This window comes from Balaenoptera borealis (genome assembly GCF_965194805.1).
Source record: "Balaenoptera borealis genome assembly, chromosome: 3".
Classification (NCBI taxonomy): domain Eukaryota; kingdom Metazoa; phylum Chordata; class Mammalia; order Artiodactyla; family Balaenopteridae; genus Balaenoptera; species Balaenoptera borealis.
The window spans coordinates 152158212-152171233 of NC_138866.1; the positions used below are offsets into that span (position 1 = coordinate 152158212).

General features: G+C 40.8%; 2 protein-coding genes across 8 annotated transcripts in view; both read left to right on the plus strand.

The window, feature by feature from the left end:
• The window catches only part of BCL2A1 (BCL2 related protein A1), a 410729-nt gene that overhangs the window by 194594 nt on the left and 203113 nt on the right, over positions 1-13022 (plus strand). The window lies entirely within an intron of this gene.
• The window catches only part of LOC309627017 (5-formyltetrahydrofolate cyclo-ligase), a 298975-nt gene that overhangs the window by 178040 nt on the left and 107913 nt on the right, over positions 1-13022 (plus strand). For 5 of the 7 annotated variants that reach the window (XM_082388577.1, XM_082388570.1, XM_082388575.1 and 2 more), the window contains exon 4: positions 8242-8330. The exons of the other annotated variants lie outside the window; for them this stretch is intronic. In XM_082388577.1, coding sequence (XP_082244703.1) covers positions 8242-8330 — 89 coding nt within the window. The remainder of the gene's footprint in view (positions 1-8241; positions 8331-13022) is intronic. 7 annotated transcript variants of the gene reach the window in all.

The window sequence follows — 13022 nt, forward strand, 5'->3', positions numbered from 1 at the left end:
GAAACCTCTAGGGTTCCAGCAGTAGACAGATTCGGCTAGGATCCAAACCCTGATGCTTACAAGGGTTGTAGCCTCCATGAGCATGTACTCCCACTGGAAAAGCTAAATGGCTCCTAGACTTCCTTGAAAGACTTCTTTCTCATAGTGTGGAACGTTCCCTGTTTCTCCACGTGTGGTACACGCAGCTGTATTCTTCCAAGTAGCAGCTGAAGTCCGGTTCTTCACTGTACTTCGCAGAACAAAATGAACTTTCTCATTCAACTCTGACCACACTGTCTGCAAAAATAGTACCCTGGTGGTCACTGTATCCCTCTGCACTCATCTCCACCTGACAGGTGTGTCCCTGATGGTTTATTACCTGCCACCTGCATTGTCACTGTCAAGGGCAGGAAGACTGCCTGTTTACTCCCTGCTGCATTCTTCACTCCCTGAATCAGTGCCTGCCTCAGGGGAGGGAATCTTTAGTTATGGGACCAAACTAGGTATGGACGGGTTTTTGTCTGCAGCTCAGGGAAGGGGGGCATATATGGGATTCTGGGGCCACAACAGATGTATAAAGCCAAAGTCAGGGTTTGGGGTGATCCTAGGTGAGCCCTGGAAATATGTCTTATCCTAGCAGGAGAGATGGAGCTAGGGCCAGGATCATTTAAAAATAGGTGCCAGAGTCTTAGCAGGGCAAGTATGATGTTCAAATCTACTGGGTCATTCTAGGGTCAAAGGGTCAAAAGCTGAAAGGAAGGAACAAGGAGAGTGAACTCAGGAGGAAGACGATAATAATAAAGTATAGCATTTATTTATCATTTATTTGTTTGTTTACTTATTTGTAATGTATAAGCCAGGCGATGTGTTTTAAGTGCGTTCTATGTATCATCTCCTTTACTCTTTATAAAAACGTTGCGAGGCATTGTCTCTTATTACCTTCCTTTTGCTGAGAAGGAAACTGAGACACAGAAAGCATAAGTAACTTGCCTGAGTGTTCGTAGTTAGTTAAGGGCTGAGCTTGGTGTCAGTTCCAGGGGGTCTGGCTCCCAGGTTAGACCAACACATGGGCTCTTTCTTTAGGCCCCCACGTTGAAGTTCCTGCTGTCTTCCACCGAGCAGGCACTTTCTTTGGTGTAAGTGAGTCACTGGGTTTGGCACAGTTAATCATTTGAAATCACCAAAACTGGTGATGATATTGGTTAAACTAGAACAGTTCTCAAAAATACACATCTCTTGTCCCGCAACTCTCCTGTATTGAAATGATTGATTTCAAAGCATCCTTGATTCAGAGGCTGTCAGAACCAGGGGCCCCTTAGATACCTCCTGGTGTGCCCCTTTGCTTCACTGATAGGAAACTGAGGAGGAGAACCCTGCATCTCCCAGACATTCCCTTTGATAGCGTAGTAGGGAGCCCGTATAGCATGGAGATTAAGAATCCAACCTCTGATCCACCATTTGCCACATTTATGATCTGTGCAAGATAGTTAAACTCTGTTAGTCTCTGTTTCCGGTAAAATGAAAACAATTGCTCTCAAGCACGACGCAGGTGCCAAGCACAAAGTCAGCACTTGGTATGAGTAGTTTCAGAAACCTGAACTCTTGCTGCTGTTTCATTCCGGTATCCTCAGCATGGTGGTCCCAACATGGCAGACATAGTTTCTGCCACTTAATGCAAGTTGGCAGAAAGGAGTGGCTGGGAATGTCTATTCTAAAAAATGTTGTTTGTTGTTTATTTGAAATATGAAGTTTACTGGCTGTCCTGTATTTTGATTTGCTATGCCAGGCAATGCTACTGCGTATGGACAACCATCCAAATTCAGCCAAAGATGATGATGCCTGCTTCCCTTCATCCTTACTAGTACCAAGTGAGGTTATCATTAGCGCTGCTCACTGGTAACCAGATCTGCTTAGAAGGAAATCTGATCTTCCTGCCCCCCTGTGGTTGGGCAGGACCAGATGATGAGTTCTGGCCAGTGAAATGTGAGCAGAAGTGATGTATGTCACTTCTAGGTCAGAGCATTGAATTGTCTGTGTGTGACTTTCTAGAATTCCCCCAACAAAGTAACTGTAGAAGCAGAAGCAGATTTGGAGCCTCCAGCGTCTTGCATCCCTAAGTGTCTATAATGAACTGAACATCCCTGCTGACCTGTAATGTACATGTAGCATGAGGGAGAAATAAAACTTAAGTACCATTTGCAGTAGCCAGGACATGGAATCAACCTAAATGTCCATCGACAGATGAATGGATAAAGAAGATGTGGTACATATATACAATGGTATATTACTCAGCCATAAAAAGGAACGAAATTGGGTCATTTGTAGAGACATGGATGGACCTAGAGTCTGTCATACAGAGTGAAGTAAGTCAGAAAGAGAGAAACAAACATCGTATATTAACGCATATATGTGGAATCTAGAAAAATGGTACAGACAAACCTATTTGCAGGGCAGGAATGAGACACAGATGTAGAGAACGGACGTGTGGAGACGGGGGGTGGGGAAGGGGAGATGGGATGAATTGGGAGGTTGGGATTGACATATATAAACTATATTTGTAAAATAGATAGCTAGTGGGAACCTGCTATATAGCAGAGGGAGGTCAGCTCGGTGCTCTGTGATGACCTAGATGGGTGGGAGGGAGGTCCAAGAGGGAGGGGATATATGTATACATATAGCTGATTCACTTTATTGCACAGAAGAAACTAACACAACATTGTAAAGCAACTATACCCCAATTAAAAAAAAAAAAATTTAAGCCAGGAGTTGGCAAACTATTGGCCTGCAGGCCAAATCTGGCTCATTTCCTTTTCTTTAAATAAAATTTTATTGGAATGGAGCCATATCCATTCATTTATGAATTATCTATGGTGGCTTTTTTTTTGGTATAATGACAGAGTTGAGTAGTTGCAACAGAGTTGCAACAGAGTTGGCTCACAAAGCCTGAAATATTTACTCTTTGGCACTTTACAGAAAAAAATTTGTCAATCACTGTTTTCAGTCCCTTACTTTTTGTGGTGGTTATTACAGCATAACTGGCTTCTCCTGATTGCTTTCTTGATTACAGTTTTTAAAGCTTGCTAATCTAATGGGTAAAGAAAAATTAAGGTAACATTGTGCTTAGTTTACATTTCTTTGATTATTACTGGAGTCACAGGTTTCCCTGTTTGTTGGCTGGTTGACTATCTCCTTTGTCTGTTTATGGCCTTCCCCATTTTATCATTAGGGGTTTAGTGATTTTCTTATTGATTTGATTGAGTTCTCAAAGGAGAGAAGATGTTAATCCTTTGTAATTTACATTTGATTTATTCTACCAAGTCTTAGCTTAGAAAGGAGACAGTCCTTTTTCTCCAGAAGTCCAATAAATATTTAATTTCATTTGCTCTAGCTTTTGTATTTGATTTAAAAAATTCTTTTTTAAAAAAATCCACCAGTAATTCATTTTAGTGCAAAGGAGAAGATAGGGACTTAAATGAATGCTTTTTTCAAATTGCTAATCAATTTTCCAGCCCTATTTATTGATAAACCTTCCCTTTCTCATTGTTTTTTAACACTCCTTTTATAATTTGATAAATTCTTCTATATGAAATGGTCTATTTTAAGACTAGTTTTTCTGTTGAATGAATTATCCTGTATATTCTTGCAAAAATTGCTTTTGCTATAATGTTAAGTGGAAAAGCAAAATACAAAGATATATATATGTATTATATGTATATATACATATAATACATATATATTTTTTCAACTATACAAGAAAAGAACTTTACACATAGTAAACATAGACTGGAAGAAAACAATTCTAAAATGTTTATAACTACATTGTTTGTATGAAACTGTGTTTTATAGTTTTCTCCTTCTTTCCATTTTTCGGTCATTTTCTAATCTTCTCATATACACAAAAAATGGAAAACTTATTTTATGGGGAAGAATTCTTCCTAAAATGGAATCTTGGTTTTCTAATTTCTTTGACTTCTGTTATACTTACTGCTATCTCGAGAGGTTTTGCTGTGGTTCTAAAATACTTCCGTACTTTAAAATTTCTACAAGATCCTATTTACCACCATGTAAAGCTGTTATCTTTCCAGCAGCTGCTGTTCATCACCTCCTTATTTATTCAGACAAAAACTCTTTTACCTTTTTGCTAGTTTCCCAGCACTCCATGCTCTCTTGAGGTTTAGATCAATGTCGGCAAGAGCTTTGTCACCTGAAGGAGAAGCCATGGGTGGCTGCTTGCAGGAGATAGGAACCCCCAGGCCCGATGCCTCCTGATTCCAAATCCAGTGCTCCAGACTCACCTCCCCAGCCACCTGCCACATAATCTTGACCTACCATGGCTGCAGCTTTCCTCATCAGACACACCCTCAGCCTTCTGTGCTTCCGGCAGCCTCACCATCTACCTAACCGCCCTCACCAGAGACTGGAAGCTCTCTCACTGTTGACATCACGAGGTTCATCCATCCCTGGTATTCCTCTCAAAACTCTCCTACCATCTCCACTCCTAGTTCAAGCCTTCGTGATCGCTCGGTTGGATTGACAGGGGTCTCCTTTTCTCTGGTCTAATATACTCTTAAAGCCGGCCAGGGTTTTCTGCTAAAATAAAAGTTGAAATCAAGTTCTTTGCTTTAAAACTCCCCATTGTTGATTTTGTAGCCTGACATCCACTCTGCTCTTGCCGATCCCATTCAGTACTTACGTTTCATCTTCTTGGTATCTGAGCTTCAGCATTCCCTAAAGAGTAGTAGCTAATAATGCTCAGAGCTATTCTTTTTTTTTTAAATGTGTCTTTTTTTTTTTTTGGCCGTGCCATGCGGCATGCGGGATCTTAGTTCTCCGATCAGGGATTGAACCCGTGCCCCCTGCATTGGGAGCTCAGAGTCTTAACCACTGGACCACCAGGGAAGTCCCTCAGAACTATTCTTTACTGAATGTTTTCATGTGCCAGGAGCTGTCCTAAAATCTTTATGTACATTAGCGTATGTATTTCTCATAACTCTATGAGGAAGGTATTATTAGGATCTCCATTTTATAGATGGGGAAACTGAGGCATGGAAAAATTAAATTAATTTTCTAAGGTCCCATGATTAATAGTAAGTAGAACTGGGAATCATATCCAGATTTCTCTGATTTGGGAGTTCACACTCTTAGACATCAGGCCATATTTCCTCTCCTGCTTCTTTGACTTGACTTGCACTTTCTGGGTGTCCATACCCTATGCTGACTCAATAAAAATCCATACCCCCTTGGGACTTCCCTGGTAGCACAGTGGTTAAGAATCCACCTGCCAATGCGGGGGACAAGGGTTTGAGCCCTGGTCCACGAAGATCCCACATGCTGCGGAGCAACTAAGCCCATGCGCCACAACTACTGAACCTGCACTCTAGAGCCCACGAGCCACAACTACTGAGCCCACGTGCCACAAGTACTGAAGCCTGAGCACCTAGATCCCGTGTCTGCAACAAGAGAAGCCACCCCAGTGAGAAGCCCGCGCACTGCAACAAAGAGTAGCTCCCGCTCACCGCAACTAGAGAAAGCCCGCGTGCAGCAACGAAGACCCAATGCAGCCATAAATAAATAAATAAATAAATTTATGAAAAAGAAAAGAAAGAAAGAAATCCGTTCCCTCATTTCAGCTCCTTTGGAACCCCCAACCCATGAAGCCAATACCCTGGCCATGAGGAGAAAGGGGTTTATCCAGAGGAGGTTGGATGAGGGGTCTTTTGAGGGCTCTGAAAGCTTTGGACTAGGTGATTCATGTGATGCTTCTTGGAACATGGCCTGCCATAACAGTGGCCAGTGAATAGGCAGGGTGTCACGGGAAAACAGAAACATCTTTGGGATGTCTGACTGTTGGTTAAGTTTTCTGGATTGTGCCACAGCTCTTTATCAGCTTTCTTGCTTCAAGATGGCCAGCTGTGCTGTCAGCCAAGTTCTTGCACCTCCCATGTCATAAGCCATGTCTGTCTGTTGGAGAGGATGGTGGGGTTAGGGGCTTTTCTAGATTTTCTGCTTTCCCCAACTCTGCCTTCAGTGAAGTCAGTCTGTTAGCTTGACATCAATGATAATATGAGTATTTATACCACGGGAATCACAAAAGCTACAAATCATGGCTTTCTTTTTCTCATAGAGCCAGCTGTAAACTACTTACCAGAACACCACTGGGTACAATCCACTGGTTAAATGCACAGGCTTTATCATCAGACAGGCCTAGGTTTGTGTCCCAGCTACAACACTTCCTAGCTGTATGACTCTCTGAACCTCAGGTTCCTTGTTGGAAAAACGGGGGTGACAATGGCAACACGGTAGGGTTTTTGTGAGGATTAAATTAGATAATGCATGCAGAGTGCAACATTCAACAGTTGATAGTAATTATGATAGCTAATTAATGAGAGTAAATAAATGAACAAAAATGAAGTTAGACAGCCATTAAAATGCCTTAAAAGTCCAAATTGAACAATGCCCTTAACCATATATAATGTGCCATGGAGACACAAACTGGAACACAAAGTGTACAGATTTCCAACAGTATGGATGTGCAGGTATAAGTCCTAAAGTTTCTGGGAAGGGGGAGATGTTAAGAGACTGTTTTCAGTGATCAGTTTCTAGGAGTTTAACAGAAGGAATGATTCTTAGTAGATGTAACTCATAGATCTCAGAGGTGGAGTCAAAGGACCATGTAAAAATGAGATTTGAAAGCAGGCAGACCAGGATACCAAGCTAGTTTAATCATTTGGAAGTTCTGTGACCTTGAATGAGATACTTAATTTTGCAGAACTTCAGTTTCTCATTTATAAAGTAAGAATAACCTACTTTGTGTTGTAAGAATTACACGAGCTAATGATTTATATGTGAATGACCTTTGCTCTGTTATAAACCATCCCAAAACCATGATTTGCTTCCTTATAATTTTATGGGTTGGCAATCTCGTCAGTTCTACTTCAGGTCTTGTCTGAAATCCCTCATGTGACTGTGTCATCTGATGGCTCAACTGGGGCTGGAGAGTCCAAGACGGCCTCAAGCACACGTCTGGCCATAGGTGTTGGCTGGTAGCTGGGATGGTTTGGTTTTCTTCCACATCCTCCAACAGGCTGGACTGAGTTTCGTCACAGCATGATGGTCTCAGGGTTCCAAGAGCAAAACCAGAAACTGCAAAACTTCTTCAGGACAAGATTCCAGACCTTGCATAATATCACCTCTGCCACATACTGTTGACCCAAACAAATCACAAGGCCAGTCCAGATTTAAGGAGAGGGATGTCTCATTGCAGAGCGGCTGGGAGCAAGGAAGGGGATTCACTAGGGCCATAATTATAATCATTTCTCACACTTATTAACATGTGAATGTTCTCAGCCTTCCCCCTTCCTACTACTTCCCCCTGTCCCAACTTAATAAAGATAATATTGTCTTTGTATTTCCGATTTCACCCATTCCCCTTCTTATAAGATGATTTCTGCCTTGCTTGTCTGACTCTCTGGGTGTCTGTGATTTAGAATCAGGAGAATGGTTAGAGATGGAGAATCAGATAAACAGGCAGAAAAGGGGAAGAAAAAGGAGAGACCAGAGCCTATCCCAGTGGTGGCGGGTTTTCAGTGCATTCTGTGCAGAAGTGGAGGGTGAGGCTGGGATAAGATACTGTAGAACTGCAAAGGGTATATGAGAATAGAGAGGGGACAAAAGGGAATTTTAAGGAGTTTATTTCAAATGCAAGTAATGAACAGAACTATTTTAAAATTTCTTTTGACTACTGGATTGCATTTCTTTGAATGTGCCTTTGCCTGGAAATCGGGTTACACAGGGTCTTTGAGTTTATTTGGGTAAAATACGCAAACGCCTCTTCAGTACGTGAGACATAGTGGGTACTCAATAAATGATACATGCTATAACGATCATAGTTACTTCTGGCTGCCGCTTTCCTTTTTCTTAGGCTAAATATGATGGTTCTCTGTTCAGGTACTTCTTGCCTCCATTTTTCCCCAAGAGATATTACTTTTGCAAGACCCAAAGTAAAAATCTGGGGCACTGCTGCAAGACATTAAATTCAGGTATGGCATAAAGGAGTAATTCCACTTTCCCCCTTCTCCATGCATCATTTAAGGCCATAGATCCTGAGGAAACTGTCAGAAATACAAGCAGCACTAGCGGGGAGAAAATTCACAGGCATAGGTTTCTGGAACTGCAGAACCACACCGGTCTTGTTCTCATTGTCATGGGTATGTGAATTTCCAAGGTCCCTGATCTCATATTTTTCTGCATTTTTTTTTCCAGTGGGACCTTCCCTTTTATTTTTCTACTTTGACCATGATATTTCTAGTCATCTTGGGACCATGTAAGGTAGACTTGAAAATCTCCCAGAGGTAAGAATTTTCTCTTAATTTACAAATGAACATTTTAGTAGGAGTTTCTAATTTTATTTTTACTTTATCACCATATGAAATCATTTTATATAAGTATTTATTCTCTCATTTATTTCCTTTTTTCAACTAGAATGTAAGCCCCATGAGGTTTTGGTCTTTATCTGTTTTGTTTACCATGGAATTGCCAGCATTTAGAAAAGTATCTGGTGCAATTGATATTTGTTGAGAGACTAATGGATTTTTCTTCTGAAAAAAAATTTTTTTTTACATGGGAGACTTCTGGTACTATAAGTATTGTCAGAACATAATGGGCTAGGTATCTCCTGAACTTCATAAATTTGGGAAACAGGGAAATAAGAGTCAAGCATTAAGGTCAATTCACAATAGACCAGAGCAAAAGGTGAAAAGTCATCTTAAAAAGACACTGTTTTTAAGGCTCACAAGATTTGATATAACATGACTGAATGTACTAATATAGATTATAAATATGTCAGAAAAGAAGTTGGACAGTGGTGGAAATGAACATTAAAAGATAGTGGAGAGGTGAACTTGAGCCATTTCCTCCTAAATAAGGGGGAGAAGCAATCCTGGTCATTGAACTTGAGTGTGGCATTCCCACCAAAGTGCTCTCCCTATTGTGAGAAATACTCCTCAGGTTATCCCAACTGGATGCTGTGGAGGCCTTCACTCATTCACCCAATCTCAAGTTCCTGTTCACTGTGCCACCTTCTGATGGACCTGAACTTCCCACCCAGGTCTGCTTTCTGAAAGAAAGTGTGCTGGTCATAATTACCAGAGGTCTCTGGGCCCTACAACTGTTATACTTCTCTTTGTAACATAACTAATTGGAATTCTGGTGTTATACATCATTCTCATCATGTTGATTAATGGGAGTCCAGCCTGGAGAGTCAGACCTATTCTCCACAAACTGGTAGTTATTGTTCTGAGCCTGCACAGCCAAGGGTCAGACCTACATTTTGGGTTATTTACTATAATGAATGTCCCCCTGTGAAAGCTCCAAAGACACAGCCACCACCATCTCTTAGAGATACCATGGTTTTGTCATGGGTCCACTCCCCTTTAATCCAAACATATTTAGGAAGAACTGAAATGGTCTTTGTAACAAACATGTGGCATGAACACTGCCTGTCTGGAAAACCACATCCTTATTCTAATGAGGCCAATATTGCTCCAACCATTTCTAATCTTTTCTTTGAGAATGACCTTCAAGGCCACCTGTGATAATCTGTCTTTGTATTGAATATTTCATTTAAGTTCAATCACTGAGCCGTGACTTGTGCTAGGTTGAGTGCTAGTTACTGAAGGATATGATATGTAGCAAGAACCCCTCAGAGACATTAGGCCCAATGCCTACAATGAGAGCTCCCATCTTGGTTAACTACAAACTCACCTGACTTGATTTCAAATGATACTTTATTGATTCCAGAAGTTAAATCTGCAACCAAAGATCAAAATTTTTTCGCCATTTAAGACATTTTAATAAATCTACCTCAGTCTCAAAGGGCAATTTCTCTCTAATAAATTTATTTTTCCATAGTGGCAACATCATTAAAATAGGTTTTATGGCTTATCTTCATGTAGTAACTACTTTGGAGGGACATAATAATTCAGATATATAACTCTGCGTTCTTTGTTGAAGACGAAGCTTTCCTCAAAAGCCCTGTATGTATATTCATTCTTAACTCAGTGGTTGGACAGTTTTACTATGAATGTTAGCATTTTCCATTCCTAAGCATATTCTAGTTTTGCTTACACAGGTGAAAAGAGGTTGTTTATATTCTTAATCCCGCTTTTAATATTCATAAGTCATTTTAAAGTTTCTGAAGGGTGGTCATGGAGATAATACTTTTGAGAAGAATTTACCCAGCGGTTCTTAACTCTGGCTGTGCATTAAAATCACCTGGAGATGCTTTGAAATTACCTGGATAATTAAGTCAAAATCGCTGGTGGTAATATCCTCATACCATATCAACCTTATGAAGTTGGTGTATTATTCCTATTTTTTTCAGATACTGGATCTCAGAGAGGTTAAGTAAATTGCCAAGGTCACACTCAGATCTGTGCTATTGCAACTCCATGTTCTCTGCACAATGTTGCCTCTTTCAATTCTTAATAGAGCAGTTTGACAGGGTAAAGTGCGCATTTCCAGTGATTTTGAGGGGGTAGTAGAAAGATAAATTAGTAACCACCCATTGTTTGTAAGGTGACCCTTTAGATTGCTCCTTGCTAGGAAAAAGCATTGAGAGTTATTGTGGTGAATGACTGATTATTATGGATGAGCATAGAGAGGAGTGCCATGTAGAATGCTGGGTTAGTAAAGCTTTAGTTTCAGTTCAGGTGAATCATATCAAGAAAATATGAGTTTGTTTGTTAGTACGTCCAATAAAATGGCTGGGATGTAAAGAAATTTGATGTTGAATATTGCAGCTGCAAAAACAGAGGATTCAAATCCTGAAGAGGCGCTTTTCTGCTGAGTCCTGATGCCTCTGATCCATTTTGCAGCAAGATGTCCCAGGTCTCCTGAGGACATGGACAGGCTCCTGGGCTCTGTGAGTGGGAATTTCAGGTGGGAAGTAGCAAGAGTTCTGGGTGGAGTCAGGTTGGAAATAGTCATCTGTGATGTAGTGAGAGGTGGAATGCATCTCCAGATGTCCAGGGATGTTCCTTTAAAAGACAAATTTTGCCATAAATGGCATCTCATTTATTATAATTTTTAAATAGAATTTATTTTGATAAATACTGATAGCAATTTTTTCAAATAAAAAGACCATATCAATTATATGTTCCTGTTAACCTTGACTAACTGTCTGGGTTAGAGTACTATGTTTGTAGGTATAACATTTCCTGATAAACTAGTGAGTACCAAGGAAGCAGGTCTCATTCATTCATTTAAAAATGTGTTGTAGGCAAGGCAAACATCTACCTCTACCCATATTAGGTTTTCAGCTTAGATTCCTTAAAAAAAAGGCAGATTAATAAGAGAAAAACTGTTTATTAACTCATGCAGCATACATGGGAGAAAACTGAATGAAGAGTAACTCAAAATAGTGGCTTAGAACTCTGGCTTATGTATCATCTTCAACAAAGAACAACGAGTTTGAAGAGAAATGACAGGACAAAGGAAAGAAGTTTTAGGCTTCAAAGGGCAGCAAACTTTGGAAGGTAATATATGGGAGGATACTAGTGCAGCTAGGTTTCTTTGCAGATTCTCCTGGTGCTGTCAGGAGTCTGTCTTCAGTAAAAGTAGAATTTATATCCAGCCTTTAGGCAGAAAAAGAGGAGGTTAGAGAGAGCTTTTCATAAGTTTACTGCTTCTTAATATGTTTACTGCCAGCTTAAAATAATTTTTATGTCAAAGAGACATATTTTGGGTGACATATTCTGGTTTCCTTTAGTGTTTTGAATGTCTACTCTGATCCTACATTGTGCTAGGTGATGGGAAACAGTATTCCAATGACCTGGTCCTTATGCTCATAAACCAGTGAGGGAGACAGACAAATGACCAGTACTTGGGCGGGAGGGACTGGTGGGAAGGAGAATGGGTCAAGTATAGGTGCAAGTGCTGGTGACTTTGGCAGCAGGAAGTTGAGGGAAGATGAGTTTCATTTTCTCTGATGGAGGAGGTGAGATGAGGCTAGCTGTCAAATGTTGTGGCAGAGTAGAAGGTCAGAGAAAGAACAAGGTTTGAAATAGCAGCTATGGAGAAGAGAGATAGGACAAAGGGAGGCATAACTTGACTTTCAACAATTTTTTTTCTCCTAGTGTTTTTGAGTCAGTAAAGATAAATAAAAGGAATTGAATTCTCTTTATTTTACCAAGAAATCAACAATAACCTTTACATCTGCTTCTGGAACTCTGTCCCTTGAAACCAAGGTCAAACTGAGAACATTGTACAATGTCTCAGAAAAGCAAATGCTCTCAAATAACAGACATTGTATCACCTAAAGGCTTTTGGGTATAAGAACAGGACTGTCTTTTGGGGACACTTTAGTTCTTTAACAAAAAAAAAGGGAAATCAAACCTTTCACATTGGATGATGCACCTAATGAGTACCAGGTGCTCTCATCATTACAGCTGCTTTCTGAGACAGGTGTTACTATCTTCCCCTTTTACAGATGAGGAAACAGAGGCATAGAAGATTTACTCAAGACCAACTATTTTTTAAGGGACAGATCCAGGGTCTGAACTAAGTTCAAAATCTTTCCATGATAAAATATCCATTCAGTGTATTTGATATGGGGGGTGAGGGGAAATCCCTGATTTCTATTCTTGTTCTCTCCATCCTGTAAACGTTTTCCTGTAGGTTTAATGAGACATTTTATGATTATATTTCTTTTTAAAAAAAATTATTTATTTTATTTATTTTTGGCTGAGTTGGGTCTTCGCTGCTGCGCGCGGGCCCTCTCTAGTTGTGGCGAGTGGGGGCCACTCCCCGCTGCAGCGTGCGGACCTCTCATTGCAGTGGCTTCTCTTGTTGTGGAGCACGGGCTCTAGGTGCACAGGCTTCTGTAGTTGTGGCACATGGGCTCGGCAGTTGTGGCTGGCGGGCTCCAGAGCACAGACTCAGCAGTTGCGGTGCACAGGCCCAGCCGCTCTGTGTCATATGGGATCTTCCCGGACCAGGGCTCGAACCTGTGTCCCCTGCATTGGCAGGCGGACTCCCAACCACTG